This window comes from Ciona robusta, chromosome 6 (assembly GCF_009617815.1).
Source record: "Ciona robusta chromosome 6, ASM961781v2".
NCBI classification, from domain to species: domain Eukaryota; kingdom Metazoa; phylum Chordata; class Ascidiacea; order Phlebobranchia; family Cionidae; genus Ciona; species Ciona robusta.
Window position 1 is genome coordinate 2,240,723 of NC_143240.1, and position 17,587 is coordinate 2,258,309.

Here is a 17,587-nt window from a genome sequence, read left to right on the forward strand (position 1 = left end):
AATTTTAATCTTATCTTTTACGACCAAATTCAAGATAACAACTTGAATGTGATTTGATTTTATAGAATAGGCGACTGAATTAGCGAACCCTTGTACTTATTGAACAATATATTTGTATAAATATGGCCATATTAACTTTTTAATTATAATTATAATTGTTCAATAAATTTAGATACTGTATTTGAATTGAACTAAATAATCGTGTTTTCCTGAGTCTGCTGGGTAACTGAAGTGTGTACTAATCCTTCCTATACAGATTACCGAAAACCAGACATACACAAAGTGTATTAAACATAACACCCATATAATAACGAGTGTCGTTGCACCACTACGCGAGGTTAAATCAGTTACATTCATTAATTACCATTCTGTTTTTTTACCATATTCTTTTAGCAGTATAAACGCGACAAACATTGTACAAAAAGAAAGGCAACGACATTCTTTACATTTGTTTATTCTAGATTAGTTTTGCTTCATATTTTAGATGAGTAATTTCTGGATAAATGAGATATAGTTAGATCAGGAGTATTGTAGTGTTTCAAGACGCTGTTTTTTCTTGATCGATTGCTGTAAATGTGATTTTAATTAACATTTATGTTACATGAGCGCTGCTACCATTGTGGGCGTATGTGTCCTTGGGCAAGACACTTACAACAATTGCTCCAACCCAGTGGTCACTAATGGGTTGTCCAAATATTCTGAAAAAAAGATTCCCCACAAAGTTGCATACGTGGTGTGAGGTCCCGCGGCATGGCATGCTATGGGTCTTAGGATTTAGGCCAAATTTGGCCCATTATCCCAAGTTGCTCATCTTATACTTACTTGTTTTAGTTGGAAGAGTGTTTTTGACCTCGGTTTGAACAGTCTTTAATTTATGTTTATCAAACGTCGCAAGATCGTTTAATGCTTTTGGTTCTAAAAAAACGACACAGTTACTAAAATGCTTATATATATAGGTACACATAATTCATGGGAAAATCGAATAAGTTTAAATGGTTTTAATTAAATAATCAGATATGAAATATGAGATCCTCGTATTTTGCTTTGAGAGTATTCAAAGGTGAATTGGATTTTATGTTAAGTTTTTCAAACCATAGATGCACCTCTATTTATAGGCTTTTAATAGAAAGTTATTAATAGTTGTTTGTTTACTATAGTATTAAACTATATATTCAAAGCTAAAGGTTCGTATTAAAGGTTAAGTTAAGAAAGCATTAGAACTAAAAGCAAACAAGCAAAAACACGCTTTGTTACCCATTTTAGACGTAACTTTTATCGTGGAAGATACTTCGTAAGTAATCACTATGGAGCTACCAGTAAACTGCAACGTAGAAATCTCGTTCTGAGTAAACGGAGTCGCTAGGTCCTTTTAAAGCCAACTACCCTAAACGAAATCGCCGGTTTGCCCTTTTACGTTTCAGTTACGCTACGGAAATATTAAATCCTCTACGTATATATATATTAACAAAAGGATAAACGCGTATCCTATTATGTTGATGCAGAAAAATTAATTTCCGTTTTTTGTATAAACGTCACGAAATGTATAACATGATATAGGTAAAATAAAGGTTAAACAAACCGGTATTTCTGGTTAAAACCGCAGTCAATATCCGTACCTTTCCAAAACAAACTGGTTATTAGGACGTGACAAAATTATTATTCCTACGCCTTAATGGGTCAAAATCCTCGGCCAGTACCTTGCCCACAATATAGAAATAATCATATTTGCTGGCAAATTACGCAAACGAGATGTTTTTACGTCAAAGCTAACGTAAACAACTCTTTTTTACAAGCATGTGTATTATAGCAAAACAACATAAAAGTCTCGTGATGATAACCATTTCTTTTCAGTAATATGAACAAACGAATGTAAAAGCAGAAGTTTTTACATTGGTGTCGTGTTTCATACACCTCGTGCCCGGTTACGAGTTACGTATGCAACTTTACCTAAACTTATCACACTATCACCCACGAAGTAACATACACGGTAACTCGTAAGCTGGCGCGAGGTGTATAAACACCCGTTTTATAACGACTGTCGTTTTTTGGCCACGCGAAGATAAAGTAAGTTACATTTATTCACTCACACTAATACTCCGTTCCATTTTCTTTAAAAATTATGCTATTGTAGCGACGATGCTTATTGCTCGTTGTATATATTGTAATGATTCAGTTTTATGTTATTTTCCCACAACATAAATAACAGTGAAAAGTATCTGTTTATTAACTAATATTAAATAGTGCTTAATGCGAACACAGTAAGAGCTAAACTTGGTATTGGAATGTTGTTAAATATCATGGCAGGAAAAGACCATTCCTACTGGTAAATGGTCTGTTAAAGTTGCCAAACCAGTGAAAAACTTGAAATCTTTGATGTCCTGAAAGGAAAAACATTGCAAAATGGTAAAAGTAGGTCAATGTTTTCATTTTCTTTTATCGTCCAATTTGGTAGTAGACAAACAGCATAGAATATATTACCGTAGACTTAAGACTAATAAATGAATGTAAAGTACCATTGTAGCTCCTATTTGGATGTAGTGATTTTGCCAATTGCCATTATAAATGTAACTCATTTATCAGTCTTTATATGTATGGCTGACAGTTAAGACAACCCATTAGGGACCATTGGGTTAAAGCAATTACAGTCTTTCCCAAATTGTTAATTTGAAACACGACTAGCAAATATGGGATATTATGTGCTAACGGTACACACCTTACCCTACAGTACTATATATTAAAATTACACTTAAATATCTAGTTCAAATATTTTTATCTTTTGTATATAAATTATTCAAATAAAAACACATACCGTATTAATATAAGGGCATTCTTCATATAAAATATAATCAATTTTCCTTTTTCCGTCTTGTGGTTTTTGTAAGCTGTTTTTAGTTGGTGTGGTTGACGCAACATATCTACAACGCTCTAACTCAGATACCAACATTCTATATGTAAGGGAAATTTAATTACAAATTACAATAAAGGGTCTATAAAATATTGTATAAAACCTAACAACAGTCGTTATAACACGGGTGTTCTGTTTTATACACCTTGTACCCGCTTACAAGTTACCACATATGTTACTTTCTAGTATATAAGAAAATTTAAATAAAATAATGCTGAACAACATTATATATGAGTTAAATGAGAATTGTTTTATATACGCGTGGCAGGACAATGATAGCTGTTTTAACATGGTTGTTCTGTTTCATAAACTTTGTGTATGTTACTTTGTGGGTGTTTATTTAAATTTTTTCTTTTTATTTATGGCTGACAATTTGTACAACCAATTTGTGACCACTGAGTTGGAAAAAAAGTTTCTTGCCCAAAGAAATGTACGCCCACAATGGTAGCGGCAACAAGCCTCGAACCCATAACCTCTAGGTTACAGTCAGCGCACATACTAATTATCACTGTACCATATCTAGTTATTTCTGCCATACACACCTTTGTAAACCACGTGGAGTTTTAACTCTGTCTTCGTGCATACGAGTTTGGTTTAACTCAGTTCCAACAACCCAACTGTGTTGTCCCCCACTTTGTTCATCAATGCATGGGTCTCTGTAAGAAAAAATATAAACACAAAAATTTAAAAATAACTGAACATACTGAATCTTAAAAAGAATTTAACTGTAAACATTTAAAAATGAATTTTTTGAATCTTGATAAAAAGGAAAGTTTTCTTCTTAGTTTCCAAAAAAGTAGCAACTTTAAAAAACAATTCCAGAATTCATAATTCTTGTAAAAAAGAGGTTCTTAAACTTTCAAGACATGTCTTTGCCGTTAACTGTCTTGCCCAAGGACACATACGTCCACAATAGTACCGGCGACAAGCCTACAACCCCTTAAGATATCAAATTTATTGAAAACTGTTTTATCTTACATGAATTGTTGGAGAAACTGACATCTTTGTTCATTTAAATCGTAGTAACTTGCTTTGTCAAAGTTGAAGTCTCCAGTTATAACATTAAACAGAACTTTTTCTGGTGTGTTACCATCTCGAGTTGCTGAACTAGAAGTTAAAATGAAATTTAAACACAAGTTTTCGATTGGCACTGTTTTTCTCTCGCTCGGCGGGGTAAAGACAGTCGTTATGACACGGGTGCGCTGTTCCCCACGGCCACACCTCGTGCCCGCTTATATGTTACCACGTACGTATGTAACTTATATAACCTCTTATTGCTGGTTTTACTCTTACTTTAACTTAAATTCTTCCATCCAGGAATAAATACTGTCGAGTTGTTTGCAACGAACACTAGAGGCATGAGAGTGGGACCAAGCTTGAAGGTGAGTGGTTGCTAGGTAACCAACAAGGTCATGACCCCTGTCATCTTTACCAAGAAAAACCTAAAAAATCACAGAAAATCAAATTATTGTTTCGTGAAGTACTTAGTGTTAGTGTACATTAAAACTGGGTAAAAGTATGTGTTTACCACAGCAGTTTACACATTAAAAAAAGTTTTACATTGTTGTCAAGTGTCTATTCAAACAAGCACAGCCAAAATATTTTTCCAAATGACATATTATTGTTAAAAAAATGAACGATTTCATTATTTTCATATAAATCATACAAAAAGTGTTTTTTTTTTATCATTTAGAGCATTAGGTTACCTTTGTCATTAAGAGACCTTTGCAGGCTAATTTATCATCATTGTGGCCATCTGGGTATGGCTTGAATGAAATATCAATGAAGGGGTGCAAGCTGGCTATACATAAACCACTGCCAAGTAATGTCATTCGACAATTATGTAGAGGTTGGGAAACGTCGTATATTATATAAGGGTACCTGTGGAAAACAAGGTATTTAGGAAATTTTGGGGTTATAATTATGAATGAATGAAACTTATTTATGCTCGCATGGTGGGGTAAGGACGGTCGTTATAACAGTGGTGTTCTGTTTCATACACTTCGTGCTCCCTTAGAAGTTGCAACATATGTTACTTATTTATCCTTGCGTGGCTGGGCAACGACAGTCGATAATTCACGAAAAACATATTGTGAGCAACTGTAGTCGTAGTAATTTAACAACGCTGTGCGAAGGCGGGCCAATTATAATGTAATACAATTGTGACATCATAATACTTTGGTGTGATTATCAAGTAAGATATACAAGCTGTTTTAAAACAGTCATTTGTGTTAATTTGAATACAGAGGCAGCTTCAATGCTATAATTTTGTAAGTATGCATCGCCTACTCATACTTTGCACCCATAAGAGCAACTATGATTAAAAAAAAAATTGGAAATTACATTATAATTTGCTAAAACATTTAACTAACCCAATGGAATAAAAACAACATGCTATAAGCAAGCACCTATGATATACAGGCCATATTTTTATCTCTTACTTTCTTTTCAGGCCCTGAATAAGTTGGTTAGTAGATCTTCCGTCAAAAACTTCTTGCAAACAAAGGAAATCAGCAATAAACGAGAAATTTTCGGACACTGTCCGTTCTTTGCTTGTTATGCTCCACTGAGCTGATGTAATGCTTCGAGAATCAATATTTTCACCCGCTGTATAGCATGTATTTCAATTAGTAGTGGGATAAGTAGGGGATATAATCAGATTAGATACTGGTGTAGTGGTTTTACCAATTGACATTATAGGCAAAATATAGATGATTTCTCCTACTTAGTACACTATGATTTTTGTCTGTTACATTATGAATATTTCCGAAGCTTTTTACAGATATGAGAATTTCCAAATTTTTTTACAGATTTGAACGTACCTATAGGTTCGTATTCTCTTCCACCAGTGCTAACTGACTCGGTACTTAAAGTAGCAACTAAAAAATCTGTCTCAGTAGGTTTTGACACCCCTTCCCCAACCCCTTGGTTTACTTTAGCTCTTGGAACTGGCTCTCCGCAGAAAAAAGCCGCCATTTTTTTGCCCCTTGTCACCGAGTTAGTCAAGTTATTAATATGAGCAATAAACTCAGGCATCAAACACAGGTTAGCCGACATAACACTGAAAGTTTGGGCGCCTCTTGCTGACTGAGGGGCAGAAGTAATGCTGGACACACTAGGGGAAAGACGGTTGGATAGAAAAACACGTTCGTATTTCCCAGATGATGAACTCTCCCTAAACATAAAAAGTTTGTAAGTACAAGCAGTAATATAGGTACTGATGCTGTCAGGCATATCATATATTAAAAATTTATATATTGTTTTCAAATGTTTTGTAAATCAGCTGTATTTATCTGCCTACCAACGCTTTGATCTCCTATAGAGATCTGTTGAGTCCCATTCACCCTAATGAAGATATAGACCTGTATAGGGGGTCGAAATGTGGGTGCTCAAATAAATACCCAAGTGCAAATGTGGAATATCTGCTTCACTGCTTGCATGTATATACACATACCAGCAGGGTCAAAACTGTTTTAATCTTAACAATGGAGTGCTAAGTATATAATTCCAACCCATGTTTTAAAATTAATTGAAAAATCACCCTATGTACTCCTAAAGTTACACCTATACATACTACAACCACATTTGGTAGAAAATAAACAATGGACACACCCCTTGGAATCAAACTTACTTCTCAGTGTGTGGAGATATATAGGAAAAAGATCGTGGTCTGAACCATTGCAGAGGAAACCATATAATAAACGCAAAGATAGCAATTGGGGTTAGGCAGAGCAGAACAATCAATAATAGGAAAGCCTGTACATCAAATATTTATGGGTTAATTTAATCAGCTGCATGGTACTTACAGCGAAAAAGTTTAACTGCATGTTCAGTGTGTATTGCGAAACGCTAATAATAAAAGAACCTTTCCTATTAGAGCTGTGTCTGATCACTATATGTCAAGTTAAGGTGCTAATTTAAACAGCTACACACATGCAAACGTTTAACATGCACTTGGATTATTTAAATTACCTAACCAAATAGACAGTTCATAATTTTGCTGTTTTAAGACTATGTATGGACATGCTACCTAATGATATTACACATTCAATTTTGTTTATAAATTTTTCGTAAAAATACAAAACAAAACTAGGCTACTGAATATAAAAATCAGTTCTAAATCTTAGGTCTTTTAAAAAGGGCTTCAACCATATAGAAAATAGACGGTAAAAATACTCACTTTTATACAGAAGCTTAAAATACTTCCTCTCGAGGTCTCAGATGTTCGTATAAACATGGCAAGTAACCGGTCGAGAATGTGGGACCAAGGTGTTAGGCATACGGTAGATATCTTATATAAACACTGGACAATAAAGTTCGATGAGGTGTATGGACCTCCTGGCATTAGATGGGGTTTGGTTGTGGAGTCAGCCATGTATGCACTGGTTTCTGTAATACATGAATGAATGAATGTAACTTGAATGTATGTAATGGAAATTAATGTATATTGCTTTATCCTTGCGGTGGCCAATGACAGTCGTTATTATAACACAGATGTTGTGTTTCATTCACCTCATGCACTTAACTTATTTTATTGGCAATAAGTTACACTGTCTAACATTTTCTTAATAACATAATTTTAAGTATCTTTTCGAACAACAACGAAGAGAATGCAAAATCTAAAATTATATTTAAAAAAAAGTTTTAATTATAATTTGAGTATTTCTGAAATACTAAACCTAAAAAATTATAAAATACACACTGATAAAAAACTAAATTTCAACTAAACTATTAAACAAAATACCTGCTTCGTTCGTTTCGCTCATTTTGTGTATATGTGTTGTTCTTTTGCGAGTTGTTTTGCTTAGATCCATATTTCGAATAACGAATTACGAAAAATACATTGCGTTCTGGAAACTTTTAGACTCTTTTAGGAAGCCCGAGCGACCAGAACTTAAACTTTTGTATTGTGTTTCAAACTGTTTTGTAACTGTTGTTACGACAGACAAACAAACAAAAAAACAGCTGATTGAATCGCGCAAGCGGCAGTTTTGTCCGCATTAAAAAGGGAAGATCCTAAAAATCTGTGGTCCCTAAATAAATACGAAAAGCTATCTAAAAATGTATCTAATTCTTGGATAACATTTATTAAAAAAAATGTTGTAAAATCTGTCCCCTTTTATATTAAAATAAACGAAATTACGTCACGGTTCAATGGTTTGGCGGGAAAATTGCTGTATTTACATTTTATTGTACTTTTAGCTGTACATTATTTAAGTGTTTTTTAGTTATTTTTGAGTGTTTAAAGTTATCAGATTGTAAGAAATGAAAGTCACCACACCAGAAATATCATGGCACGCTAAAGAAGCAATATTTTCGATTGACGTTCAGCCGAAAATAGAGAATCAGCCTCAACGTATTGCTACAGCTGGTTTAGACAACAATGTTCGTGTAAGTGTACTTAAAACGTTAAACGTACCTGTTTATATATTCATATATTAGAGAAATTTAAAAATTTGGAAGACAAAACCATGCACAAGCAATCAATGTTTATTTTGACACACTGTTTATCTGTTTCGTTTGATTTATTTTCAAGAAAAAACTATGCAGGTTTGGGAATATAGAAAAGGTGAAATAAGATTTCTATCCAACCTCAGTCGTCATGACAAAGCAGTAAATATTGTTCGATTTTCAAAAAGTGGAGTCTACCTCGCTTCAGCTGGAGACGGTAATAATATATTGCTCTCTTGTTTATTGTTTAATAAAAAATCTGATAAAAACTATGTTTAAATCATCCTAAAAGTTCCAAACGTGGTAAATCGTAAGTGGGCATGAGTATGAAACAGAACACATCTACACCTGTGTTATAACGACTATCGTTGCCTTGCCAATTTAAGATGAATAATGTACAATGATTCATTATTCTAGATGCAACAGTCATTTTATGGAAATTGAGCGAAAAAGAAGAAGCACCGAACATATTTGACCCAGATGATGGAAAGAACATAGAAGTTTGGTGTGCTGCTAAAATACTAAGGTTAGAAATGCTTTAAAACAATATTTACATCACAGAAACCATAATGTCATCTAAATTTGTCTAAATTGTCAACCATACATGAAAAACACACCCACAAAGTAACATATGTGGTTAATCGTAAGTGGGCCTGAGGTATATAAAACAGAACACCCATGTTTTAACGACTGTCGTTTTGTAGCCATGTGAGGATAAAGCAAGTTACTTTTATTCATTAATTCCAAAATTGACCCAAACAAACTGTTAAACTGCACACTGAAGTACATTAAACATCATTTTAAGTTTAAAACAAGATACATTTATTCATTTAACTCCATAAATTTATCACAAAGGGGGCATTTGGAAGACATCAATGACCTTTGCTGGTCAAGTGATGATCTGTATATTGTCACTGGTTCTGTCGACCACACAGCTGTGTTATGGGATGTTAACAAAGGGCAGAAGATGGCTATTCTATCTGAAGCAAAGCACTTTGTGCATGGAGTGGCGTGGGATCCATTGGGACAGTATGTAGCTACACTAAGCTGCGATAGGTGAACAATACAATATCAAAAATCAATTATACTTAGGGAGTTAAGTAACTGTAATAAATTTCGTAAATCTGACCCTGATCTGGTGCTATGAAATATGTAATAGTCTTAAGTCCAATATATATTTAGCCTAAATGGCATTGTCCCCATTGGTCACAAAGTTACATACGTAAAGTGGTAACTCGTAGGTACATGTAAAACAGAACGCCTGTGTAATAAGAACTGTCATTGCCCCACCGTTTGAGAATAAATAAGTTAAATTTATAAAATGGAAATTAAAAAAAAAATCTAAATTTTAACTGTAAATGTGTATAATGTAGTGGTTGTAACTATGACTAAAAATAAGATTTATTTCAGATCACTAAGAATATACAACACACAAACGAAGAAGATGGTTCACTGTATTAATAAGATGATGCAACCAACTGCTAATCAAGCTGAATCTGAGAAGGAAAATAAGAAAATGCAAAGATTATTTCACGATGAATCAGTTGTTAGAAGAAGGTAAGAGGATTTACATGTGTCAGATGTGTGTTTTTTGGGGGTCAGAGCTCTTCAGTTAAGCACACCTAAGACCTGGGGTGTAGGCTTATTGGGACAAGGCTGTTCTATTCCATAAGGGTGAGGTTTTCAGTGAAGCACACCTGAGACCTGGGATGTAGGCTTATTGGTCCCAGTATATTCTATTCTATGAGGGTGAGGTCTTCAGTAAATCACACCCAAGACTTAGGATTTAAGCTTATTAATCCATATTATACAACACTAGGATTGCATCAGTGCAATAAAATTCATTTAATTTTGTTTTAGGTTGTCTTTCAGCAAAGATGGTAAAATGTTAATTGCACCAGCTGGATGTCTTCAGGTGGAAAACGAAAAAGAAAATCTTCCCCCACAACAAGTGAGACAAAATCGCATCTTAATTAATATTTTAGAGGCAGTGCTATGATGTGACAGTGGTTATCGTGTGGCTGCGTGTCTGCCTCTAGCTCAGAGGTTACGGGTTCAAGGCTTAACTCTGCTACCATTGTGAGCATATGTGCTGTTAGCCACTAGCAGAAATTATGCCAACCCAGTAGTAACTAATGGGTTAAATTATCAACCATACATTAAAAATGAAAAAATCCTATTAATAAATTTATTTTACTTTTTTTCAGATAAACACAGCGTTAATATTTCCTCGTGGCAACTTTTCAAAACCTGTAGCTTACCTACCAGGGTTACAACAGCCAGCAAGTATTGTGGCTTGTTCTCCTGTGTTTTATCAACTGAAGGAGTCGAGTTCTGGTAAGTTATACCATATAAAATGTTAAATAGGTATACGGTACTGTCTACTGTGGCACAGTTAGTTAGCCTGCCTGCCTATAACTCGGAGGTTATTGGTTCAAGGCTTGTCGCTGCAACCGTTGTGGACGTGTATACAGTACTATCAAATGTGCTGTGGCACAGTTGGTTAGCGTGCCTGCCTATAACACAGGGGTTATAGTTTTAGGCTTGTCGCTGCTACCATTGTGGGCGTATGTGTCCTTAGGCAAGACACTTAATGGCAATGGGTTCAACCCAGTGGTCACTAATGGGTTGTCAACTATAGATGTAACTCGTAAGCGAGAACGAGGTGTGTGAAACAGAACCCCGGTGTAATAGTGGGTCAGTGACCAAAGTTTTCCAGTCACAAGAGGATAAAATAAGTTACATTCATTCATATCTTTGAAAAACGGGTGGTTAAAAAGGGCTAAAAGTATAAAAAAAAGGTGACAGGTATCATAAATCGTTGAGTAAAAAAGTAATAGGCAGCAACATAGACTTGCGAATTATTTGTTAATAATCTCGATGTTTTTGCAGAACCCTCATTTAAGTTGGAATACCGTTGCATATTTGCTGTTGCTTCTAATGACACAGTTGTAATGTACGACACACAACAAGTTCTGCCGTTTGCTGTTATTTCTAACATACATTATGCTTCCATTACAGATCTAAGCTGGTAAGTTTGCAATTTTAAATTAAGATTGTTTGAAAGTGGAAATGTATATTAGAGAATAAGAGAAAACCTATGCCTACAAAGTAACATACATGGTAACTCGTAAGCGACACGAGGTGTATGAAATAGAAGATCCGTGTTATAACGACTGTCATTTCCCCGCACATGAGGATAAAGCAGGTTACATTCATTCACCATCAAGTACCTAAAGTAAAAATGACATGAATGGCATTTAAAACAATAAAAAAATCTTTCTTTTTTCAGGAGTTCAGACGGGTCGTTTTTAGTCATTTCTTCCCGAGATGGGTTTTGCTCTCTTGTTGAATTTGACAAAAATGAACTTGGAGAGATTTTTACTCCACCATCCAAAGAGGAGAATACAGAATCTACAGAATCCAAAATGGAGCAAACTAATAACCAAGTTATGGCTATGGAAGTGTCTGATGTGAAGGAAAAAATAAATGATGTTGAAATGAGAATAGAAAGTGATCTGGAAGCAAAGGAACAAAAAGAAGAAATACCTCAACAAAGGTAAAGAATATTGTTGACTTTAACTGATTACCCTCGCGTGGTGGCTGGTGGGGCAAGGACAGTGATTATAGCACAGGTGTTCTGTTTCATACACCTTGTGTCCGCATATGAATTACCATGTGTCCGCATATGAATTACCATGTGTGTAACTTTGTGGGTTGTAAATATTTTGGGCCTTAAAATTCAAAACCTAAACTAATCATTACAGCCCTACATGCCAAACCAGGGCTGGCACTGTGGTATGGTATGTTAGATTGATAGGTATGCGTGTCTAACTATTCCTGCCTCCCCTGCATTTTAAACTGTTTGACGTTTATAGCTTATTACTGTAGTCTTTTAAACCTTTCCTTTTAAAACCAGCCACACACCCAGGAGGGTAAAACTCACACCCGTAAATGACAACTCGCCTAGCAACAAGGCGTTCACTGAGCCTAAAACTATCAAACCAACAAAACCTACAGGAAAATCTGCTCCAAGAAGAATACAGCTAACACCAGTGACCAATGACACTTAGTTTTTGTCCTCCATACAAAAATATTTGGCTTTATTTCATGAAATTCACCATAAACGCAAACACAGCAACATAATTGCCGTGGAAGCACGAATTAGGATTTAGGCCAGATTTGGCCTAGTACCCCTAGAGAGGCAATATTTCTATGGCAATTTTAAATAATGTGGTGAATTTCATGAACTGGCTTTTGTATGCTTGTACTGTATTACCTTTCGTAAATAAAACTGATCTATCATGATATTAGTTTAAATTGTAAATTTTGAGAAGAAAATGAATATTGTTTAATGTTAATGTATGCATGTAACACAGTAGTACTATAATTACAAACTTAAGGTCTAAAGTTATTGCCATTACTATTGACTGCATTGAAACCAAACTGCCAAATATACACATATAGTGCTGTGGGGTAAGATGGATACTGTTAGCCCATAATGTCCCATACCTTATAATGAACTCAATTAAACTGCATAGGCAAGTGTTGGTATGAAAAATACAAAATAGCTTATTTTTTTAAGCAACATTTATGCTTTTAACTATTTTAGAACTTTTATTAGGATAAACTTTCAAAAAAAGGCTTACTTTTTTACGTAAAAATTAATCCAGTCGAATGAAATTGCAAATATTGGTATAAATGAAAGCTTACATTTTTCGAGCAAATTTCATTCTTTTAACCATTTTAGAACTCTTGGGGTGAAATATGTGATTATCACATCTGTTCCCGCTCTTCTCAGTGAAGAAAAGCTTTCCAAAACTGCAGATTTTAGATCCAGAGCCCCATTACTGGCCCCATGGCATAACATTGCATACTCCCCAGATACATGGTATGCTGCCATCGTGTGGTGGGGATATTTCTGCTTGATTTCAAAGATGATGTCTAAGTATGGCATGCCAGGTTTGACCATTAGCATATCAGCACCTGTAGGAAAAATATTATGAATGAATGAATTTAACCTTTTTATCCTCGCATGGTAGGGCAAGAAAATGTGTGTTCTGTTTTAAACACTTGTGTGCTCTATTTTCAGTTACCATATATGTTACTTAATAGATGATTATTTTCTTGCAATACTAAGCCTTGAACCTGTATCCTCTTGGTTAGACTCAGGTGCTCAGAATTAAAGCAAGAGGTTGCATAAATATAAACTCATGACAAAAATTGGTTTTAGAATAAAACTGTATTTAGTAGAATTGCTGTTAAGTGTATTTTACCCAAGTACAGATACTCCCACAATGGTAGCAGCAACGAGCCCTGAACCTACTACCTCTGGGTTACAGGCAGGTGCACTAAGCCACAGCGCTGGATACTTGGAAAATAATTTTTTCTGCATATTTTCTTACCTTCTTGTACATCCCGATCAGCTGCACGAATAGCAAGGCCCCTCGAACCTGGAGGAAGTTGGTAACATTTACGATCACCAAAACTTGGTGCGGATTGAGCAGCGTCACGGAAAGGGCCGTAAAAACAGGAGGAAAACTTTGCACTGTAGCTTAGAACAGTGGTACAGCCAGCTAAACCTGATAAATAAAAGAGATTAGAAGCCTTAATGCTAGGTGTGTGCATGGAAAATATGGTAGTCAAATATATTCTATGTGGGTGAGGTCCTGCAGCATGGCATGCCAGGCGTTCTGAGATTTAGACCAAAGTTAGCCCAATTCCACATTCCATTCTGACCTATATAAGTAGTCTGATGTCTAGATATTGGGGTACTGGGCCAAATCTGCCTAAATCCTAGATCTAAAAATAGTGTACTCTACTTTACATGGGTGAGATCCTGCAGTGTGACATGTCACATATTTAGGCCAAAGTCCCATAACCAGTCAATGACTTCACCCATATAGAATAAAGTAACCGCTAGTTTTAGCACAAGATCTTACTGCAAATATCTTACCAGCTTCATGTAGTCCATGTTTTATTGCTTTAATCCTACAATCCATCATATCACTCGGTGCGACAACATGAGCTCCAGCTTTGGCGTAATTCACAGCTACTTCCGCTAATCTTTTAATACTTGGTGGATTGTTAATTGTCCCATTTTCATTCAAAATCCCACAGTGACCATGATCTGTAATAGTTGGGCGGTATATTTATTTTGTAGCATTAATTTGTATATTTTTATACCAGAATATTAATTTTGTAGCTACATCAATATATTGCTGTGGATCAGAGCTTATATTTTAGGCCAAAATTGAATAAATGTAATGTTTATTCTTACGTGACTAGGGAACAGCAGTTGCTATAGCATAAATATTCATCTCGTGCCTGCTTACTATGTAAATAACTTTGTGAGGGTATATACAAGGTCACTACTGGGTTGAAACAATTTTCGCTAACTGTCTTGCCCAAAAACAAGTACAACAACAATAATAGTTCTGTGAAGCCTTGAACTGTGATCTTTAGAGCCAGGAACGTTAACCACTACGTCACAGCGCCGGGCAAATAAATAAACGTTGACTTGACTTAGGTCATTTTTAAGACATGTTACCAAAAAATCTGGGCACAAAGAAATAAAAAAAAGACTAACCTGTATACGCACACAAACATACATCTGCAGCAACAAGCAAATTAGGAAAAGCTTTTCTAAGTTTTTTAATTCCTCGTATAACGGGTCCCATTTCATCATCAGCTGCACTACCACAACCATCCTTCTTTATCTGGGTTGGGACCCCAAACACCAAAACAGCTGAAATGTAAAAGTAAACGAATTATTCCAATACCATATGAATGAATGTAAATTTAAACCAGGATAAACTATCTTATAAAATGTATAAATGAATGTAACTTATTCATACTCGTATAGGGGCAATGGCAGCCGTTAAACACAGGTGTTTTATTTTAAACACCTCTTGCCCGCTTACAGGTGACCACATATTTAACTTCGTAAGTGATTATTTTTGGCGACCACTAGGATTAAAGCAATTGCTAATAGGTGTCTAGCCCACACTACAATAGTAGCAGGTGCAGGTTATTCTACCTAAAATTATACCTTTTAATGGCAGGCAGTCTTTCCCTTGAACCAGTGGTGCCAGATACTTTACTAAATGGTCCACACCATGCCTTGCTTGCTCAGGTAAAGATGGAATTGGTTCATAAGCGGCATCACTGGTATCAGTGATAAAGACAGGATACATGAAGTTATCTGCAGACAAACAAATATGATAAACTCTCAAAATATCTTTATTTATTCTTGGTATTAAGCATGTAAATATGAACTTTTTTATACCAAACTTTAACAGCAATTTTGTGACAAAGTCTCAAAATATTTTTAAACAACATTTAAGTACAAAGCATTTCATTACGAGTAAAATTTATTTTGTCTCTTTGATCACGAAGAGCGAAAGAGTTTACAAAAGCGAAATGACAAGTTGTAGAGGTAACACAGTTGATAAAACACGGTTATTGATAAAACAGAAAAAAATAACGTTTTGGACAAAAGGCATGACATAATAGTTGTAAAAATGCCGTGCCAATTCTTGAAAAAACATTTCTACTACATAACATTAATGGAAAGAAAATAATACAGGTTTATATCAATATTTAGTCAAACATATGGTTTTAACAAAACACATATACCTGCATTTAATGTTGAAGGTATTGAATTCCATGCTCTTAAGGTGGGGTGGTGTATTGAACTATGCAAGTAGTTTTTGAAGCTGGACTCAGTCATTTTTAATGTTTTTATTCCTAAATATCTATACACACCAGAAAATTAATACATTTTGCAACTTGCAAGTAACTGTATATCATGTGTACCAATACAACACATACAAATGTTCATAACATATCAAAGTTTCCTTAAAAACACGACTGTTGAAACGTAGCTGTAATACATCAACGTAATAATAGAGATTGGGTGACATATGCATGTTTGTAGATACAGAGTTCACATTATTATAAGGAAAACTGAACAAAATCTGTCGCGTTATAAGCACGACCCGTTAAAAAACACACACTTCGTTTTAAATATTTGATTTCTATGTTAAATACCATATGGGGATTCCCCAGAATTTCTCAAACAAGATTTGCATGTGTTCTTTATCGTGTGTTATTTTATTTAGCAAATATAGCTAGATATAAACTGTTATATTCAAGATCTATTCTTTTCTCAGAGCTGGTACACGCTTAACTAACTAAACCTTTATTCAAATTACAGAAAAATCGTAAAAAACTGTTCAAAATACGAATGTATACGGTGTAAGCGTTCACAAAACAAAAGGCGTCAGAATAAAGGATTTGAATGGCTGCTTCAGATGTTTCTGCTTCTGAGAAGCAAGAGACTTGTAAAGATCTAGTTGATGCCGCATTAGAATGTAAATCCTGGAAGAAAAAACTCGATTTACAGCACCCGTCTAATAATAAGTCACCAAAGGGGACAAGTATTACAAAACCAAATATGCGGAAAATGGAAAATCCTTTGGTGCTAAGCCGCGTAAAAGACTTTCTAACAAAAACTGAATCAACAAACGCTGATAACGAAAGCAAAGACCCGATTTCTTTTGATCCAGAAAACCCTATAGGTAACACTGATAAGCCAGGGGATGTAGAAATGGATTTGTTATTTGTCCAAGATTTAAAGAAAACTGTACTTGGTGAAGTATTAGATTGTCTCTCTAGCGATTCTTCAGATTCAGAACCAGAATCATGAAATTTTAAGTCGATTTTAGTACTTGCTTTTAACTATAGGCTGATCTGCAGAATATTGCAGTTGCACAGCTGATTTCGCTAACAAACTTTTGGTTTTTACACATGGGATCTCGTCGGAAACTACCATCCTCTGACTAGATTTTGGTACTTTGTTATACTTAATCATGTGTGGAGTATCAATTCCAGCATACCTTAACCTCTTGGCTTTCAAATATGGTTTTTGTGATCTCTTTATACTTTTCTGTTAACAAAACTGTTCGATACGTAACGTTATAAAAGTGCCAATCCATATGATTTAACATGTTTTACTTTTAATAGTTTTATGTTTTAAAACGTTTTTTACTCTTACCAAATAGGTTTAATACGTATTTGCCAGTTTAAATTTTTCTTATTCTACAAGTTTTAGGCTAAAGTGTTTTTTTGTTACCAATATGGTGCTTTATACTGTATGTTCAATCATTTTAAATTGATAAATTTTTTGTTTCTGCCATAATTTGTAAAAATTTCTTTTATGTTACAGGT

The 17,587-nt window shown here is 34.8% G+C and overlaps 4 protein-coding genes across 5 annotated transcripts; 2 read left to right on the top strand and 2 right to left on the bottom strand.

The window, feature by feature from the left end:
- Positions 1 to 2,200: 2,200 nt before the first annotated feature.
- Positions 2,201 to 7,890, bottom strand: LOC149734855 (sphingomyelin phosphodiesterase 5-like). The gene is made up of 11 exons (XM_089879672.1): positions 7,650 to 7,890; positions 7,086 to 7,294; positions 6,537 to 6,661; positions 5,728 to 6,080; positions 5,347 to 5,512; positions 4,612 to 4,786; positions 4,199 to 4,347; positions 3,884 to 4,012; positions 3,448 to 3,561; positions 2,810 to 2,945; positions 2,201 to 2,378 (listed from the first exon to the last, which is right to left on the bottom strand). Exons 1-11 carry the CDS (start codon positions 7,717 to 7,719, stop codon positions 2,289 to 2,291), a joined length of 1,716 nt encoding a protein of 571 aa, XP_089735798.1. The 5' UTR covers positions 7,720 to 7,890; the 3' UTR covers positions 2,201 to 2,288.
- Positions 7,891 to 8,095: 205 nt separating this feature from the next.
- LOC149734856 (chromatin assembly factor 1 subunit B-like) lies at positions 8,096 to 12,666 on the top strand. 2 transcript variants are annotated; one of them, XM_089879679.1, is made up of 10 exons: positions 8,096 to 8,296; positions 8,456 to 8,573; positions 8,774 to 8,882; positions 9,212 to 9,412; positions 9,767 to 9,913; positions 10,217 to 10,307; positions 10,564 to 10,693; positions 11,249 to 11,387; positions 11,649 to 11,915; positions 12,276 to 12,666. In XM_089879679.1, exons 1-10 carry the CDS (start codon positions 8,171 to 8,173, stop codon positions 12,427 to 12,429), a joined length of 1,482 nt encoding a protein of 493 aa, XP_089735805.1. In that variant the 5' UTR covers positions 8,096 to 8,170; the 3' UTR covers positions 12,430 to 12,666. The 2 variants fall into 2 exon arrangements, with proteins under 2 accessions (XP_089735805.1, XP_089735806.1); XM_089879680.1 differs by having other exon boundaries at positions 9,212 to 9,385.
- Positions 12,667 to 12,946: 280 nt separating this feature from the next.
- On the bottom strand, positions 12,947 to 16,338 carry LOC149734857 (delta-aminolevulinic acid dehydratase-like). The gene is made up of 6 exons (XM_089879687.1): positions 15,995 to 16,338; positions 15,408 to 15,560; positions 14,946 to 15,104; positions 14,313 to 14,486; positions 13,762 to 13,938; positions 12,947 to 13,342 (listed from the first exon to the last, which is right to left on the bottom strand). Exons 1-6 carry the CDS (start codon positions 16,086 to 16,088, stop codon positions 13,086 to 13,088), a joined length of 1,014 nt encoding a protein of 337 aa, XP_089735813.1. The 5' UTR covers positions 16,089 to 16,338; the 3' UTR covers positions 12,947 to 13,085.
- Positions 16,339 to 16,486: 148 nt separating this feature from the next.
- On the top strand, positions 16,487 to 17,585 carry LOC149734858 (uncharacterized). Its single transcript, XM_089879697.1, has one exon. The coding sequence runs from the start codon at positions 16,659 to 16,661 to the stop codon at positions 17,064 to 17,066; it is 408 nt and encodes a 135-aa protein (XP_089735823.1). The 5' UTR covers positions 16,487 to 16,658; the 3' UTR covers positions 17,067 to 17,585.
- The last annotated feature ends 2 nt before the right edge of the window (positions 17,586 to 17,587 follow it).